Below are 20,586 nucleotides of genomic sequence, written 5' to 3'. Positions count from 1 at the left end.
ATTCTTCCGTATGAGAAACTCGACTTGTATAAAGTCGATCACGTATAACATATTTTGAAGTTCGTACGAGTATTGTACAAATCAGGTTGAATCGTTTTCTGTGCGTTATTTCTCATTCGAGTTTAATGATTATCCAATTGCAATTCAAGGCACAACGGTAAAATAAGATATAATTAAAAATTAAAACATCCTCGCGCATTGTACTCATGGTAGCAAGTGGCATTAAATCTCGAAATACGATTATTGCTTTCATGCGATGCAATTATCGCCCAAGGCAACGAGCGAGAAGCACGAATTTTTAGACGAACAAAATATTTTATATTCCTTCGATAATCGTATCTTCGAGACGAAAAACTCTCTCCGTCTAAATGGGCTAATAACCGAGGTTAATAATAGATCATAATACATATTGAAAATTATCTTTATTAAATATAAAAAAAAAAACATAAAAACCTGGGTGTTGCATTTTTCAGAACATTATACAAATAAATAAATACTCCTGTCTATGGTTGTAACCATAGAGTACAAGCTTGCAACACGATTGCGCTTAGTGGCAACATTTTGTTTACACGTCAAAAAATCGCATCATGGCGTGAGGTCGTGAGCAATGCGAAATTAACAAATTGTAGAGTATTCAGTGTGATTTTACGTGTAATAATTGGTGTCTAATCCACGAAATAGATCTGTTTAGGCTTTGAACATTCGTATGAGAATCGTACCGATGGTTTACTGTGTGCTTTTATAATTTTGAGAGACTTTATAAGATGAACAACGCGAACAATTTAGCGGGGTTGGTAGCGAATTATGGTGATTCGGAGGATGAATCTGATAGTGGTGAAGTGAGGCATGCGGCGCCCCCGGTTAACGACATGACGCAGTTGCACGCACCCATACACCCCGCACCTGTACCGCAATGCCGTAAGTATGCAGTACTGCATGGTAGACTTGAGTAGCTCGCGAGTGAGTGATATAAAAGATATATATCTTCACCAAAGAGCTAATCACTCATCAACTCCGACGAATTTGAATTATATCTTTATATCCGCGTCACATGGTTGAGTTCATAGGTCCATACGATTCCGGATATAAGATCTTCTTCGACTCAACAGTTTTATACTCGCTCGCGAGTGAGTTATGAGTCAAATGAGCGACTGACTGAGAGAGTCTGATTCGAGTCAAATGCATTACGTCTTAAACACTTATTAAAATCTTTTTTTTTTGCTAAGAATATGAAAATAGGGATATACAAATAGTGTTGGCTGTGAAATTTATATATAATTTCTTGCCAGTTTTGTATTAATTATAGGAATCAAAAATGTTGTCAAAACATTTTGATCTGATTCTCTGATATACTGATATAAAATGTCGCTTATATCTTTACAGAGCTACTGAGCTAAAGTGAGTTACTGAGCTAAAAGAGTGATATATATCACTGAGTTGAAAAGATATATATCTCTCTTTTCACTTCAGTGATATATAATGCGCACCTCTACTGCATGGTGTTTCTTATTATTCTTATATACTTTACTTTTTTGTTTTTTTTTTTGTGTGATAGCAAATGTAATAATAGCTCATGAAGTTCTCATCAGTAATTGATCATAATTAAGAGTCCTAAGTGAAATAGATCGCAGAGGCGTTCCTATCCTTAGAGGTACTTAGAATGCTTTATTTTTAAGTGAAGTAGTGTTTACCTTCATGTTATAAGGTAGAACTGGGTGTGTTGTGGGTACGCCAGTCAATGCAAGAAAATGAATTAATATGTTTAGTAAGCGAGTTGTGTATTGAAAGATTTTTCAGCAATAGTCTGGTTCTGTGCTACTGAATTATGATATTATGCCTTGCTGAATGTGCATTGACTATGTTGTAGACAATAATGTTAATGCAGACAATACTAAACTAAAGGCAATCAGTTAACCATTAAATTAGCAACATACATGATCACTTGATAACTACTTAAATAATATTTATAGATCTGTTTGTATATAACTCAACACCGTTAACAAAATTAAAGTTTTAATTCTCATCAATAATTGCTCAACATTACAAAACAAATCAAATATAATATATTTTTAATATAAACCTTGAAATATATTTGCACAATATTTAACACAAATTTGTGATTTCTTTTTTCAGCATGGTCAGCCTGTTACGATGAGAGCAGCGGCTTTACTTATTACTGGAACCAACTGACCAATGCAGTGACATGGGAGGCACCTCCAGAGTATTTGTTAGCTTTGAAATTAGCACAGCAACAATTGAACACTGTCAGTAAAGGTAAACATTATTTAATATTACTTGTGATTAATATTTAGCAGTTTAAGTTAGCGTAGAATTACTCATTAGTCATAAATTAGGCTAGATCGTAATTAATATAAAGTACCTATTAGTACACTTGGTACTTTATACAAACAAAAAAAAAAAAAAAAACTTGTGATTAAACAGTTATAGTCTGCGCCAAATCGCTAGTCCGTTCTGAAGTTGTTGCGAGGTGTAGTCATACAATTTACTATGGTGATGCAATTCATTTCTATATTCAGAGCAGACTAGCAGTTTTACGCCGACTACAACAGTTTAAGAAAGAATGACGACAGGCGTGGCGGAGCGGTCACCATGCCGGTCTGACGCGCAGATGGGTTCGATCCCTGGCCTGACAGATTTCTAAATGATGAATTTAGATTTCTGTTTCTGGGTCTGGGTGTTTGTGTATTTGTCTCTGTGTGCGTCCATACCACCCACGATACAGGGAATCCTAGTGTGGGGCTGTGAGTGTAGAAAGCGTTAATGTGGTTATGTTCTGTTTACAATAATGTGCCTAATGGTTACTATACTTATCATTAATGTACCAGTTTTATCATTATGGCTTCATGACACTTCTTGAATAATAATTAATCAAGTTATATGATGTCATAATAGGTTTAATATCATATAACTTGTGTTTGATGAAAATTTCTGAAGTTTGTATGTTATTTTCCTAATTTTGTTAATATGTATTTTTTATGTGGATTTGTGACCACATTGCTACTGTTATATAATACTGCTAAAAGATATTTAAGGTCTCAGATTAAGAAGTGAAGGAAAACAATTGTGAAGGAATGTAAATGTCTCAGGTTTTAAAAAAAGTCAACCAATTCACAAAATGGATTATGGCTTAACCGGAGACCCTCTCACAGAGGGAGGAGTGGGACAGGAAAGGGTTGATGATGAAGGAAAATAAATTGCTCAATTTAAGATACCATTATCTGTTTGACTTATACAATACATGATATTATTTATTGTTTTAGCTACAGCAGAAGTGTCAGCGGAGGAATGGAATTTGTACCAGCAAGCATTGATAGAAAAACAGGTTAAGCTTTCACAGATGACCACTACAGCAGTTACTAAAAATGAAAATGTACCCCCTGCGAGGGATACGAACCAATCTGGGAAGAAGAGGTTGGCTAGTGTGGATGAAGAGTGAGTGGTTTTTGATTACATACTTAAGTTCTTAAGTTATATAGAAATTATTAGGTAGGTTTGTGATTATATTTATGTGTTATTTGATAGTTTCTATCTATGTAATATGTAGACCATTTAATATTTGCTATTTTTTTAATTCAGCTCACATTCACTCACACATTGTTTCACACAGCTCACATTCTTTCACAACTCAAAATTATTGTAATATCTTTTACTAACTTGTAGTGATAGTGATAGGTACTCTGTATTTTGTTGACATGACACATGACTTCCCCTTGGGAAGTGGTGAAAAAATATGAACAATTAACATAATTTAGTAATAAATAACTATTAAATTGGTGATCATTAACATTAGTTTCACAAGATAATAGTTTAATTGAATACTATATGAACATTTGTATTATGAAACTAGATATCCTTCTATGTCTATTGTGAACCGACTTGTAATGTTTATAAATTTGTTACTTTGCAGAAAAATAGAACTAATAACATCATACCACAACTCAGACTCAGAATCTAATGATGAGTCTGATATCTCACTTAAAGCTAAGGAAACCCAATCGACCTTAACACCAATAAGCAAACCCACAAAGAATCCACACAAGAAACAGAAGACCAAGGTTATTGAGTATGGACCTCCGTTGCCTCCTAACCAAGATTACACAGAACCAATTGGACCTGAACTTCCACCGATGTTGGTGGAGGAACATCCGAAGAGTCCAGAGGTTAAAGATGAAAATAATGTCTTGACTGAAGATGAGGTATGATTTGTTAATGTTTCATAAACAAGATATTACATTTATCCATAGGTTTTTAAAAGTATTTTCAGTGTTATTCGTTGTCATACTTTATTTAATTTCAAGTGTAAATGAGAAAATTTAGTAAAGTAACACATTTGTTGTAGTAAATAAATCTCCTAGAAGTAAGCTTAAAAAGATCATAAAACTAGTGTTGTGTGAAAAGCATATCCGTATATTGTAAAACAAGTCATTAATTTTTTATTGAAAAAGTTTTTTTGTTGTTTCTTAACTTGTCGCTACTTAAAGAATGTACTTTGAATATTTTTTTTGGTTTTGTTTTGAGTAGAATAACTTTTTGAATACCTGTCACCTGTGATGAGCAAAGCGCCTGAAAATGCTATAATATAACATCTCAACTGTTACTGTATATAAAGATTCCTGCTGCTGTTTCTTTATGTTAAAGCTACAACCATTTGAAACATTACCGTTTCACAAAATGATAAGGTTTCACATGGATATAATATCATGAATATTTTTAGTGCAGTTGATTTTGTTATAAAGCAATGTGATGGTTAAAGTTTTCAATCTGAGGTGACAATGAATGTATTATATTATGAATGGATACCTAATTTACAAAATAATTAACAATTTTTATTGCTTTTTGGTCTTTGTCAGGACAAGAAATCTTCGAAAGTATCAGAAAACGATGATAGTCAGGACGAAAATGTGTTGTTCCAAAGATTAAAAGACAAAGCTAAGCTTCTTGAAAAACTTGGTGGTGAACTGCCTACAGAGTTACAAAAGATCATCGAAGAAGATGACAATTCTAGAAGTACGTCTCCTAAATCCCAAGAAAGTAGAATACAGCACAATTTAGATATTGATGACTTATTAGAAGAAATTGAAAAGAAAGAACTGCCTAAAATTAAATCCAAAAAGAGTGAAAAAGATAGCAAATCCCAAAGATCGAATAGCAGTAGTGTAGCCAATTCGCCCTTATACTCTGGAGAAATAACACCGCCATTAGAAGAAATAAAACCTCTTTTTCCAAGTAGTAAAACCATTACCGAAGATTCTACAGCTCTGTTCCCTAGCGCAGTTAATATAGAAGATAAAGTGGGTAGCCCTGCACCAATGGAAGTGGATACAAAAGACAAGAAAGTCACTAATGTTTACTTGAATAATACCGAAGGCATTGAAAACACGAATAGAAAGAAGCTCAGAATTTCGAATTCAGTGCTACCAGAAAGAAAAACAGGACAGAAATTCGATGCGACCGCATATACGACGAAGTACGCGCAATATATGGAAGGGTTTTCAGGCGAGCGAGTTGGTTTAGGGTTTACTAAAGACGAAAATGATGAGACTAGTCCCAAGAATACAATCAGTTATGGAAATGGGTTGACGTTTACGAAGGGAGAGATTTTGAATGAAGACAAAAAGGATGAAGATCTCGATGACTTAGCAGATCTAGTGGAGGCGAAGTTGAAGTACTTGAATCAACTTCAGCCGTGCATTCTGACGCCCGTTCAGGAGATGTTAATACAGTTGCAGGTAATCATTTTTTTTCATAGTATCTTAGTTCATTGTGCAACCCATTCAATTATGGTTATTGGTTACTGTTGTCTGAGTACGTCTCCATATTGTGTAATAAACTAAAAAATATGCGTAGTATATTATAGATATTTTTCTAATTCGTTATTAAGACGAAACTCTGCATGTAATTGTTTTTTTTTTTATGTGAAACATCTATAGCCGCACGTAAAACCGATTTCTGGCGTGGCGTCGCCACGCTACTACTATACGATGGTATATATATACAGTCTATATGCAGTACTGTGTACGGTGTGGCGACGCGTCGCCATGCGCAAAAATCGTAATATTTTATTTTATCATTATGACATATTTAGTTCCTATCACAAAATGTTCTTTTCTGCATATTACTTCGGCGTCCCGTGACGGCTCACATTGTTTTTTTTGGATAATGGGTTGGCAAATTACTATGTACTTAATTTGACGTGTGATCGCTTAACATGTCGCGTCGTATGTTCATAATGTGACTGTGGTCACAGTAAATATATAGATTTGGTTTGACTCATCACGTGTTGCGTTTCATCTAGTATTAAGGCTTTTCAATAGTATGTTTTGTTGCCTGACCAAATAGAACGCGTATTTTAGCGCGGCGCTAAGTATAAGCGTTGTTCGTACTCTTTGTGACCACTTAGTATTAATTTAACAGAACACAACTCTGTCCTATAGCGCGTCGTTAGGATTTACTCAGCGCTAACGCTGCGCTAAAATATGTGTTCTGTTTGGCCAGAACTTTAATTAATTATCATCATCATTACTGTCTCACTGCTCACTGCTGAGCATGGTTCTCCTCTCAATGTGAGGAGGATTAAGTCTTAAGTCCACCGCATTGACCAAGTGTGTATTGGTAGACTTCACATATCTTTGATTTTTTTTTATAAACCTTACAGGTTTCATGCTTCACCGTTTAAGCAAGTGATAATTAATTTCTGATATGTATTAAACATAATTTTGAAAAAGGTTTGGGATTTGAACCTCTGACCCCGCGATCGAAATTGAAGCCGAGTTTCTTAACCGCTGTCACAGCTTTAATTCATGCTCGGAACTAATCTAGAATCAGGGTAGAAGATAATAATGATGATATTCCCCAGACGTTAGTGGCGGCGTTCCGCGCGGGCGCGCTGAGCGCGGCGTACTGGCGGCGCTGGTGCGCGGCGGCGGCGCGCGCGCTGCGGGCGCACGAGGCCGCCGCCGCGCCGCCCGGCTGGAGCTGCGCCTTCCTGAGGTACCGCGCGACACCCTCCCGACACCTTGCCACACCGACACACGCGGCTAACGATGCGCTGATAGGACTTTGTTGACGTGTTTCCAATACCACGCCGGGACTTTATCGTGATTATCAAGACCGATAGTTTGATAGGAATTTGTTGACGTGTTTCCGATGCAAGCTTACCGACACCTTGCCACACCGACACCATGCCGGCTAACGATATTTTGCTAGGACTTTGTTGACGTGTTTCCGATGTTAATTTACCGATACCACGCCGGTACTTCGAGTTTCACCGATACCACGCCGGTACTTCGAGTTTTACCGATACTTTGCTAGGACTTTGTCGTACTCACTCTTACCGGGACATACTTTGCTAGAACTTTGTTAAGATCTTTCTAATACTACGCCGGGACTTTATCGTGATTATCAAGACCGATACTTTGCAAGGACTTTGTTGACGTGTTTCCTATGTTAGCTTACTGATATCACGCCGGGACTTTAACGTGATTACCCATGCCGATACTTTGATAGGACTTTGTTGAGGTGCTACCGACGTTACGTTATCGTACCGATAGTCTGTAGGGTAATATTTCGCAACTGAGACCGCTCAGTTAAACCGCGGCTCCTAAATAAACTAGTTCACTTTTTTAGTTCATCAGCTCCCAGCTGCTTACCATGCAGTTGGGAGCTGAAGAACAAATGAACTAAAATAACGGACGATCCGCCTTTTTTTAGAATCAATTTTTAAATTTGCATTTTGTAGATTACTCGACAAGATTAAGGAATTCATGAATAAAAATGTTTGAGCTCTAGGATAAACGTACGGATTTATATTCATAAAATATGACAAAATTAGTTTGGTTCGCGCCATTTTCTCTAAGTTAGGAGCTTACGAACCATGGAATCGGGTTCTAGGTAGCGTAGTTCATCTGTGTAAGCACTCTTGCGACCTAGTTCGATCGCGAACTACACATGACTACTTACTGATACCTTGCGGAGATTTTGTCGTACCCATGCCATGCCGTTAACTTACCGATAACTTGCTAGAACTTGAAAACTTACCGGTATTGTCATCGTTTGCCGACATCTTACTCGTACTTTGTCGTGATTACCCAACCCATTATCTTCGTCTACCGACTTTGTTAGGACTTTGTCGAAACCTTACCGATTCAATGTTAGTTTACCGACGATAAATTCGGTTATCGGCAATCGCATAGTTTTGTTACATGTTTTATGCTTGTTATGTGTTCGTTGGGAATATTTTAAAACGACTCAAATGAAAACGCGTTGTTGTGGCGTCTTAAGTTTTTTCGCATCACGGGATGTATGTTAAACTTTTGGTTTCAACTTGAGTTAGTATATCTACCTTATGATTTATTTGATTTGACTTCTAGATTTTAATGTTAATTCTCAGAACAGTTCGCGTGTATTATTAATATATTGTAAATAAATAATGATATAATATGCATCAATTGATGTTTTTCAAATATAAATTTTACTTTTGATGTTATTATTATTGTTTGGTTCAATGTTTGTTTTTTTTTCAAACATTCTAGCGTGAAGGTGGATGTTTTAATATTTTTCGTAATATTGAAATGTGACAAGAATTTCATAACCGTAATTTAATTTATTATTTGATTATGTTTGGTTTTGTATGAAATATTTATTCAATGTCTTGAATATCGCCATTTTTTATAATCTGTGATATTTTACGAAGTACCTGATAGATTTAAGAGCAAAATAAATGTTTATTAGTTAATCCCTTGTCTTTTGTTTCTATATTTACTGTCCTACATCTCAAACATAATCATATTTAGTTTTAAGGAACAAAATATCTATCACACACACTCATCTATACAATATTTTTAAATAAACTTTTATGCTTAACGATCACAACACGACTGCTTCTCACGATTTAATACTCTAGCAAGAATCTGTGATAGTAATTTGAAGTATTATAGTCGTAAGTAGCGCTTGTGTCGATTCGAACTTATTTATTTTATCAATGTATTATTTTATTGAATGAAATATTATAACAATTGTATTAAAACATGAAACGATGAATGTACGACTGAAGACAGCGTTGAAGACGAAGATGGAAAATCCCGAGGCTTGAAGAGAGAAAACTTCGCGCCGGGGATTCTGGTGAGATAATACATTTATAAGTTACTCTGCGATTTCAAGATAATGCGCTTTGATCTTTGCAGAAAGTCGCAACGACGATCAGATGCGTCGTGGAGCTGAAATGACCCTAAATATTGTGTCTGTTTTACGTTCTCAATTTAAAATTAACTAAAATTCTTTAAAAATGAAAGTAATTTCAATTTGTGGGTAGATAACATTTTTCTTAACGATGACCTCGGAATATGAAAATTTTAAAGATTTTTCGGGTAGTTTTTAAAATGTTACTTTTAAATTTGAAACGCAACGATTATACAGACACAATAATGGATGATACGGGTTTAAGTATGCACAAAATACATGATTATTATTCTTCTAAATACAAAAACTCTACAGAACTTTTATTTTAATTATAAAGTAACAACTTTTGGAAAGTAAAGTTTTTGTGTTTGGTTACTAGGAAGAGTTTAGTTATTTAAGTGGGCCCTAAACTTTTAGGTGTTTGGTTGTCTTAAGTAAGTTGATCGGTGTCGTAAGTTGATTTAATTGTAAATTAGAGTCATAAGAAAATTCATGAAAATCACGAACTAGCATTTGACCAAAACGGTTATTAATTTTCAATCGAAATATGTTATATTGTTACAAGTGAGAAAATAATGACTTCATATTTAAAATAATTCGTAGTTTTTGTGTTACTGTTACTCGATAGATTTGTTAATTTAAAATGACTGTAAAACAGTTCACTATTATAATTATTAAAAATACATTTAGAATTATTCACTCCACAATTATATTGGACAGCAGGATTATAAAAAAAACTCAATAAGTTATATGCATTAACAACAACTTATTTAAATAGATACAACATACGTAGATACAACCCAAGCTAATAAAAGCGTGGTAAAAAGAGAACGATGCAATAGGCTGCTATGAAATTTTATACGACTTACTGCTATGAAATTTATACAAAAAAGAGCATTCTTTATAAGATATTTAACAAATTGAAAAATGTTAGACCTTCATATCATATTATTTTTTTCTATATTCTTTAACTAACACGACCCAAAACAACTTAAGCCGACCACCCATTCTAAAAGTCGCGGGCCGCCCTGTCCGATCTCAACGGCGTGTGTTTGTACGTTTCCGTTTGTGTACGCAGGTCGGAAGGCCGCTACCGCTACCGGCGCGAGGCGGACGGCCTCGAGCAGTGGGAATACCCCGCCGTCACCAACACCGACATGGATATCAGTACGACGCCGCCGCACGCCGGTGTTGAACATAAGGTTAGTTTTGTATAGTCCGCGCCAAACTTCTAGTCCGCTCTGAAGTTAATGAGCGCAGGTGTTAGTCAGAGAGTTATACGGTTGAACACAACTACTAACGCAGTTATATACCCGTGGGCAAGAGCGGGCAGTGGAGCATCCCAGGGCGTCCCGCGCTCTCTTCGTCCTGCTAATATCTACAATTTGCTATTGCAACGCTACTCGCTTCAGTTGTGAATTTATTGGTCAAATGAAGCTGGATTTTATCTTAGACGAGTCTAGACTACTCTTAAGAAGTTTACTTAGAATATTTTATTGATGCTATAGCTATGTTGATAAATGTTTTAAAAATTTAATTGAGAGTACTTATGGTTTTATTTCAAGTGGACGCCTTACTTTAATCTTGATCTATTATTGCATTATCTAAAGTTAGGTACATGGATATGTTTAATTAATTGTTAGTAGTATTATTGTATTCATAGTATTGTCAGTTGTGTGAAGTTAGCAGGCGCCTGAAAAATAGATTTAAATTTTAAACCGAAAATACAGACAAAATAAATGAGCAACATAAAAGCTTGTTAAACAAAATTAAATGTTCTTACACAAGTCGTGTGTCCAGGAGGAGCAGCCGCCACTGCCGGCGGTGGCGCCGCCCGCCGCGCCGCCGCTGCCGGCCGCGCCGCCGCCCGCCTGGCCGCGCGCCGCCACGCCGCCGCCGCCCGCCTGGCGCGACCCGCCGCCGCCCGGCATCGACGAGCCGCCGCCGCTGCCCGCGGTAACTGACGCACACACACACACACGCACGCACACACGCACGCACACACACACACACACACACACACGCACGCACGCACACGCACACACACACACGCACACACGCACACGCACACGCACACACACACACACGCACACACACACAAGTAACTGACACACCACCATCACGCACCACACACCACCATCACATTCAAACGCGAAGTATTCCGTTTTTTTTTAATATCCACCTGCCACAATTTAATAGCCACAGCCCAAACTCCAAATAGCCACTTATTATCAGGTGGACTGCATACTCATTTACTACTTCAAAACAATAAAAAAAAACATTCAACTAATGTAAGACAATCAAGTTTGACTTCTTGAACTGAATGTTACTGCAGCAGTCTTGACTACTACTACTTCATCGGTCATTGCATTCTACTAGTTTACGACCCGATGTTATTGTAAAAAAAAACATCATATTGTAACATAAATGTCATTCATTTTTTTTCTGAAAAGTGTTATTAAACTCATACCAGAAAGTATTTTAGCACTCAAATTGGTAACTTCTCAATACCACAGGAACCCAAAAAAGAGATTGGCGATGAACTCCTATCCTTTTACAACGACATAGCAGAGCTAGAAAAACAAACCTCCACTCCTCCCACCGAAGCCAACTCACCAGAACCGCCGCCACCTCCCATCATCACTGAAAAGGAACGCACGAGGGAGAAAGAGAAAGATAGAGAGAGGGAGAGGGACAGAGATAAAAGAGAGAGGAGTAAGGAGAAAGATCTTAAAGTTAACAAGAAGAAATCTAAGGTAAAGTGTTTGTGGTTTGATATATCTAGTTTATCTCTAAGCGCCTTAACGCCCTAGCGGTTAGCCGCTTTTACAGTTTAATATGAAACCGCCTGTGATTGTACGCACATAACCGCACTTAATTTTCAACCGCGGCGGTTGAACGGAGAGGCGCGGACCGCTTCGCGCCATCTTGTTACGCACTGGTGGTTCAGTTTGCGGCGTGCCGCCCAAGAGTTTGTATCTTGTTATATTTAGTATCTTTGATGGCGTGATATAAAAGTTTGAGTAATTCTTCAAATTATGAAACACTCATTCTAATATAGCCGAAAAAATTATCAAACAAACTGCAGCAATAGCAAACTGTCCACATTCTATGCGTGTTTCTAGTAGTGGATGAGTCCAGTGTCGTTTTTTATTTTTCATTCGTTTTAGTTGATTTCGGTAATAAAAAAATAGATAACACAAACTACTTCGATGTTATATTTATAAAACGTATAGACTCCTATATTTAAAGTTTCTATTTTATAGTAGCGTAGTAGAGGAACAATTTTGACTTCACTGGGGTTGATTGTATATGATTGGTTATTTGTGGCTACCATTTATGTGAACTATCGGTAAAATTTATAATTTGACATTTTAATCCTTTGGCAAATGGAGATTATCTCTATATGAAACATGTTGGGAAAACTGTTGAGAAAAATGTGGGGCCCTTCTTAAAGAGTTAGTGAGATGTGGCAGTAGTTAAATTAGATGAAAAAATATAGATTTAAGGTTTTTTTTTGTTCTCAGGTTAAAATATCTTCCTCCATCGGCATGAAGCACAAGTCAGTATCCAGCATGGTGGCGAAGTGGCAACAAGTCGCCAGTGAGATTGATTCGGACTGACATTCCCAAAATATTTTTATTTATACAAGCATACGAAAAGTGTAGGAATTAAAATGTTACCAGAAAACCAATTCTGAAATAAATTGTTTTAGTCACAGTATGTGATACAGAAAATGGATAAAATTAGAGATAAAATTGGATATTTTTGTACAAGATTTTGCAAAAGATGAAGTTAAAATTTGATTTTGAGTGTTTATCGTTCTACAGTTAGTATAGTTCTCATTTAGAACAAAAATCTGAGTAACAAACAATGTAACTTAATATAGATTATTACTTAAGTTATTTTGTAAATATCATAGAATTAAGATGATGTAAGTAAATGAGTTCAAATACATTTTTCATGTTGAAAATGACTTTTCTTACTACCAAATTATTTTTTAAAGAACTTATTGAACATGCAAATTGTACAAAACATATGCCTATTTGGTCAATTTCTTTAACTAGGCCTGTATAATAAAATCCCAAAGGTCGACTTATAGAGAATATAAAAAATACCTAAAGCTACTAGAAAATACCTAGAGCTATATTATATTATATATATGGATTATAAAAAAAACTTCAAGAACATATTTTGTACTTCAACAAGAGCTTAGAAAACAAAATAACAAGCAAACAACTCTTTATTTTATGAAATATGGCAATATAAAAGTTTACTAGAAGCTCGGCTACCTAATGTGATTGTTTTTCCTCGATAGAATCATTAGATTTTAGTGGAACCGCGCACTTAGAATCAAGCCTCAGGTGCCCTCTGGCGGAATATCTAGGAACTATTATATTAGCTCTTACGACTCAGTTGCTAAAGTATCATACCACTTCTTAAAACTTGTAGAGATGGCGTTAGCGTAACAAAACGAAACTCGAAAATCATTTGTGTGAACTATATTGGAATGCCATATATGTATTTGCATCCAGCGAAATTAATAAATTTATTTAGGCCTGCCAAGGCACTTACAATTTTTTTCTTCAAAGCAAAAAAACATAGCAGAATAAAATTAGGTCACATCGCCACAGTCGAAAACAGGTAGATAGAGAATGTATAGACATTTACCGTAGGGCAAAAATACGAAACTCTACCTCCTAGAAAGTATTTATTTTTAATGTAGGAGTATGTCGGCCACAGATGCGCAGCTACCCCTGAGGACTATGTTGGAACGCCTCGGAAAAGTATGTCTCCCTTACCACACCTTTCAAACCAGAACACAGCAGCGATTAAAACTGCTGTTATGAGGGAGAAATAAGTTTGGCGGTGGTGCCGCCGCAGTCGAACCACAAAGGGTTCTACCACCTTCAAACACGTCATGTAAGTCTTCTATGTACGAGTGTTATATCGAATTGAATAGGTACATGCATGAATTACCTACATACGTTTTTATAGATACTCGATATTCACTACCTTGCGAAATGTCCGTATAAAATTGAACTTTACGATTTCATTTATACAGCCGCGCTGGTCATAAAACCGTTAATAATAATACGTGGATATGTGATTCATACATACCGCGCACACCTGTTTATTCCATCTTGTACTCATAAAATATGCTCTTTATAAAATCGTTTTATAACTTTATGTATAAGTATATGTCGTGAAATAATAATATTAATGTACCTTGTTTTTTTATTTTTACTCTGGTATACGTAAATATTTTACACTTAACGTTATCTTCAATATCTTGTAGAGACAGTTATCTATGTGTGAAAGTCCCGCCAAAATATGTCTGGCTAAGTCTCAGAGTCATTGTTCTGAGGGCTACGTACGGATAGATACAGATGATAAATAAAAAAAATACATTATGCCGGAGGTACATAGAACCTTGTCTTTTTGCCAAGTAGTTTATAGTTTTTTATCTGTTATATTTCGCAAATAAGATCGGTAGGTATATAAAAATTGTAATTATAAGAATTTAATAAATAATGGTAAATATATACAATACGTCATACTTTGGTGAATAATTATTTTGCGAAAAACATACGAAAGTGCTTGCGTTAAAAATGAAATGAATCGATACCGAATGTATGGAACAGGCGTAGGTAGATATTATATGAAACAGGCTTACAATTTCCCAAAACACTCGAACGCCTTTGGCACGATCCACGTAATATCAAAGTGTTGTTAAACATTTTTCCCACTGAAACGCAAAGCTATCGGGCTTCCCACGTTCATACCAAAGGCGCTTTGGAAACAATAAAGAATGGAAATGGAAATTCAAAGGAACAAAGAAAAATGTGAACTGTTGGAACAAAACAATTGAATATTTTATTGTGTAAGGAATTTGTGCTACCTTGGGTGGTAAAAGATATGTGATGAAGAATATATATATTCGCTGGAAAAAATGGAGATGTAGTTAAAAATATTTTCATGTTTTCGATCAGTTACGTAAACTTATTTTCAAGGATTTGTACATGGAATTATAATTATGTCTATGTTGTGAAGTGTGTGTTAAGGAAGCCTTACATAATTATCTTTGATTGTGGCATTTTATCTTTAGTCTCTTGAGACTCTTGACTCTTGAGTAAAAATGCGTTTGTGATCAATTTTAGTCAGAAATCCTCTATAATGGGGATGCCGCGAGCTGGCTTAACAATCTGTCAGTCATGATAGATTTATAACTCGCAATATATTAAATAACCTCGATAAATGACCCGCTCAAGGCGTCAGGGTAGCTGAGGTTCGCAGATTTTGAAAATAATAAAGGAAAAGCATTGATGCTTTCCACATCTCTTAACCAACACTGTTTAATTGTGTCAAATTAGCAAATATTTTACAAATATATGATTGGGCAATAAATCTGCTGCTTAATACTATATAATAACAAGGTTATCATTATATTGAAAATTTTATATTTTATAACTCAATTAATTTATTAAAAGATTCGCACGTAAATATTATTTATATCTCACTCGCCGGCGGACAGACATACAGTTCAGAAAGGCACTTTTAAATATTGTAAATTATTTCATTCAGTGCTTTTGTGCGAGTAATGACTGCTGTTAATAGTTCTGACAATGTTTTCAGCTGAAATATTATTAGCGGGTGACGAATGTTTGTGACTAGAATTAACAATTAATTTGTAACAACATTTTTTACAAGTTAGAATATTAACGTTGTTTTCGAGAGCACTTTGCTCTCGAAAACAATAAGGTAGGTACTGTTGTGCTTACTCAAAGAATAAATGGACTTGGTTTTTATTTTAAAATTTAGTTGTTGGTTGGAAACTCGGCCTCCCAATTGGAAGGTCTGAGGTTCAAATCCGTCTGATTTTTCAAAGTTATGTGTCAATTAGTACTTAATTATCACATGCTTGAATGGCGAAAGAATATCGTAAGAAAACTCGCACGCGTGAAAATGTTTTAAAAAGTTCTCAAAGGTTTGTGAAGTCTACCAATTTGCACTTAGCACGGGGGACTCCATAGTCCCCCGTGCCATCATATTAGGTCATCCTAATCGTCACTCTGAGAGAAAGGTTCATGCTTAGGATTGGACTAATAATAGGTTGACTACAATAACGTAGAAAATCAACTGAAATTGAATGTATAAACATAGCTGACACAATATTCAGCTACTTATATGTGTACACATCAATCCGATCTAGCTTTATAGCGAATTTTACAATGCGACGTAAACGCGGGTATTATGGCGATAAACTTCTCTCGCGAGTTACGGCCATTTACTAGCAGATTTTAAGTTCAATATAGCTAGTGATAGACGGGCCAGTAAATATTCCTATTTTATTTGTATGAAGATAACTAAGATTACATGAACATCAGAGATTTTTTTCGATTATTATCATTATATTATTTGTACTTTCCTACTACCCACGTAGGTACTTTCTTGGTAGCTTGCTACATAAACATTGAATTGTATGGAAACGAATCCTTCTTATTCTGAGAGGAGACCCGTGCCCAGTAGTGGGACATTAATGGGTTGTTGATGATGATAATGGGAATGAAGGTAGATTTGACTCAACACTATCGACTTTGTGAGTCAGTTATAGATACCAATAATATTGCTATCGGTGTTGGATGGGGAGCACTAACAATTATAAGGAATACCGATGTACCAATTAAGTTTTAGGTCTGCTTTCTATCTATTGACAATTATTTATTTTTTTCTTTTCCATCAATGCGCATGTAGCTTGTAATTTTATGTCACCAACATACGGATATCTACCACATGCCTACAGCTGCTAAAATATCGATAGTGAAATAATTATAACTATGTAGTAGTTATTTATATGGTGTAGTTAGTAATGTCCTACTAATATTAATTTATAATTCTAGTCTGAAGGTGGTAGAACCCTTTGTGGTTCAACTCCGGCGGCACTACCGCCACACCTATTTCTGCCTAATAACAGCAGTGTTAGGCGCTGCTGTGTTCTGTTTTGAAGGGTGTGGTAAGGGAGACAGACTTTTCCGAGGCGTTCCAGCTTAGTCCTCAGGGGTAGCGGCGCATCTGTGGCCGACCTCAGGTAGGAATATCTAATCTGGAGTTGATTACAGATGTCCATGGGCGGCAGTAGCCACTTACCATCAGGTGGACTGCATGCTCGTCTGCTACTCCTATATTATTATAAAAAAACTGTTTCGAGTATATGCATTTATAATGCGATATACTTGTATTCTAATAGGTACGGTGGTAAAATGCACTCACGAGTTACTGTAATTTACTAACATTGTTTAGCTAACAGTCAGTAAAAACTAGTGATGATAATAAAAAAATAATATGTATTACTGGGCTGAGAGCTCGTAAATAAGAGATGAAGTAAATAGGTATTACACGTTTTCTCGTCACGTAAGTAATACCTAGTAGATAATTATTAACGTTCAAAAAAATATTATATTATATAACGACGTAATATTTATATTCCTTCTACTATCTTAGGTTGTCTAGGAGAAGCTTTCACGCGAAAATCGCCTATTTCCAAATGTACCTACGTATTTCTACTAGCATTATTATCAGTCCAGTCGGTACATGTTTTTATATTGCCGTGGATATTTGTAATCAAATATAGATTGGACCTGAGTTCAGCTACAGATGCGTTGATAAGTAGCTACCCTCGAGGACTAAATAAACACGGCTTCATGACTGAACACAGCAGTTCTTAACACTGCCATAACAAGCCAGAGCCGATCTACCAAGGGTTCTAGCAACATAAAAATAATTATATTTAATTTTTTTGCAAGTTATGCAAGCAAATTTGTGTAAGTAACAAACGATTCTTACTTGTTTTTATATTGGATGTTATTGTTGTATTTATATTTGTTTCCATTCAACAATTATGAATACTGCGTCATAGTAATTATAACTGGCCGTGTATATTTTTAGATATTGTTTTAATTACACGTAATCTATGTTACGTAAAGTACTTGTACAATGTACATACTTTAAACAAACCGTTTGTGTAATATGTAGAACCGCCGAAATTATGCTACTTTACGGGGCTTACCGAGTGATTAATATTACAATAGCCAATTAGAGGCTTAATGAGAAACGAGACGTTGTGGAACCTAACGACTGTCGTTTAGAGAATAGTAGATTTTGTTAGAATTTGTAATTACTTAGGTAACAAGTAGAGGGACATATTTAAAAATATAAGATATTTTTGAGACATATTGTGGTAAGTTAGAAAGGCATTATAAATCTTTATAAGAGCATTCACTATATCTGATTTAAATGAAATGTTGGCTACGTAAGCTTGCGGCTATTTCTATTGCATGAAATTATGATTTTAAATAGTGTTTTACCTTTTTTTAACGTGTTGTGTTATGTGTATGTACCTATGTACCTATTCCGTAAACACAAATTTATAAAAGACTGACTAATAAAAAATCTTATATTTCAGTGTCCCAGTGCTAGACTCGGATCTTTTCTAAAGTAATAAGAATGTAGGCCACAGTCCACCATGTTGACCAAAAGTGCTTTAGTATATCTCACACACCTTTTTTCTTTAGCACCTACTCTCAGGCGTGTGGCTTTTTTCATGATGTATCCTTTGCCGCTTTAATATTACAGAGATAATTAATTTATGATTGTTAAAAACATTTGAGAACATTTTCAGAACTGTCAGATGTGTAGGTTTTTTACAATATTTCCTTCGCCGCTATAGTATTATAGTGATAATTAATTTATAACTGTTAAAGTACTTATATTTCGCTTAATTCTTGAAATAATAGCATGTACCTATTATCGATAGTTAATTCCCTAAGTTAGGGATTTCATTGACCATGACAACTGGCAGTAAAATGAATCTTAAACGTTCATCACTGTTTCACATATTATGGTCGTAGGCATATCACTAAAGACTAATAAATGTGCCGTAGATATGTCACTAAATGTAGGAACATAACAAAACCAAGTCCACATTGCGTGAACAATAAACAAACCCTAATGAACCTGAAATAGATGTAATCTTCGGTACCTCGGTAGACTAGTGCAGACAGGTTGACAGTTAGAAATAAATGGAGGGTTGTGCCACGAGTCCAATGATTTACGAGCTCGAGGGTAACAACCTAATTACAGCCGGGCTGTAATAAGCCCCGTGAATTGCAATTGTGGTAGGGTTGAGTACCTATTACGTGTCTGCTAGTTGCGAGTTATATAGTTAGAAGATAAACGTGGTGAAGTAGAGATTCTGTTGGTTTATCACGCCTTTATAGGTATTCGTTTTAGTTCTGTGTGTTTGTTTTAGGGTTTCGTAACCCAAAGGTATCCAAAGGGTAAAAACGGAACCCTATTACTAAACCTCTGCTGCCTGTCCGTTTGTTACATGGCTCTATCTCTGGAACTATAATAGATAGACACTTGAAATTTTCAAACAATATGTATAATAGTGGTCGCTAAAACAAAAAACACTGAAAATAAAATAATGAAATTTTGATGATACGGAACCGTCCTTGTGCGAGTTCAACTCGCACTTTGCCAATAATTGTTTGCACCTTACCGCCATCCGTGGACAACTGTAATCAATTTCATAAAGAGCAGTGTTTCTACCTAAAACCTATCATAGATGCTTAGACGCTCCTGAAAACTAAGAGGATCGCTTCCTAAATACATTAGCAACCTCTCGTACATCCCTGACACTATGAATACCATGATAACACACGATGTGCTTCACGTTAGTGACGTTAGAAGTAGAGTGTTGTTACTTAGTAGATGTGGTGGTGATGCCGTGTCAATCAAGCATACTGGTTCTACTATCATACCCTCTTACTATTTTTTGCGTGTACAGTACCTAATACAGAAGAAATCATAGTGGTAGTGTAGAAAGAGGTATTACCATTTATTAATGTAGACAGTGATAAGAAATATGGACGTGCTTTGGTCGTATACATTAAAATTAATACATTTACAGCGACCACGATAAGAATACTAAAGAGAATGCTGTCTTAAAATTTTCGTCTCTAGAACTAAATATTGCAGAGAAAATTTTACAACTTCTATGCACGTAGATAATAGTTAATAGCATTAAGTTTAAATTAAATTATTACAAGTGAAATGGAAACTTGAATTTAAAACAACTCACGTTCGTTGAAAGTCTAAAGCTTATAATATTAGTAATAGCACTTATTTGTAGTCATGAAGACATAGTATGATATTTTTATTTATTATAATATTGAAATAGCATACAAGCAGTCAAGCTGACCGATGATAGGTGACGACTGCCGCCTTGGCCATCTGTAATGAACCCCTGATAAGATAAGAGTCCCATCTGTACCCTTACCATGAGTTTTCAAATCATCCCAAAATTTTACGTTATGTTTACTCAAT

General features: G+C 35.6%; 1 protein-coding gene across 1 annotated transcript; it reads left to right on the top strand.

The window, feature by feature from the left end:
• Positions 1-558: 558 nt before the first annotated feature.
• Positions 559-13,171, top strand: LOC140745084 (uncharacterized). The gene is made up of 10 exons (XM_073076853.1): positions 559-918; positions 2,134-2,274; positions 3,282-3,453; positions 3,929-4,217; positions 4,872-5,750; positions 6,878-7,011; positions 10,277-10,400; positions 10,999-11,154; positions 11,715-11,954; positions 12,726-13,171. Exons 1-10 carry the CDS (start codon positions 765-767, stop codon positions 12,819-12,821), a joined length of 2,385 nt encoding a protein of 794 aa, XP_072932954.1. The 5' UTR covers positions 559-764; the 3' UTR covers positions 12,822-13,171.
• Positions 13,172-20,586: the final 7,415 nt, after the last annotated feature.

The sequence above is a fragment of the Epargyreus clarus genome, unplaced genomic scaffold (assembly GCF_041222505.1).
Source record: "Epargyreus clarus isolate Ecla_fem2 unplaced genomic scaffold, WU_Ecla_fem_2.2 ptg000009l, whole genome shotgun sequence".
NCBI lineage: Eukaryota > Metazoa > Arthropoda > Insecta > Lepidoptera > Hesperiidae > Epargyreus > Epargyreus clarus.
Note: the sequence above shows the minus strand (reverse complement) of the source record. Positions and strands in the feature narration are given on the sequence as shown.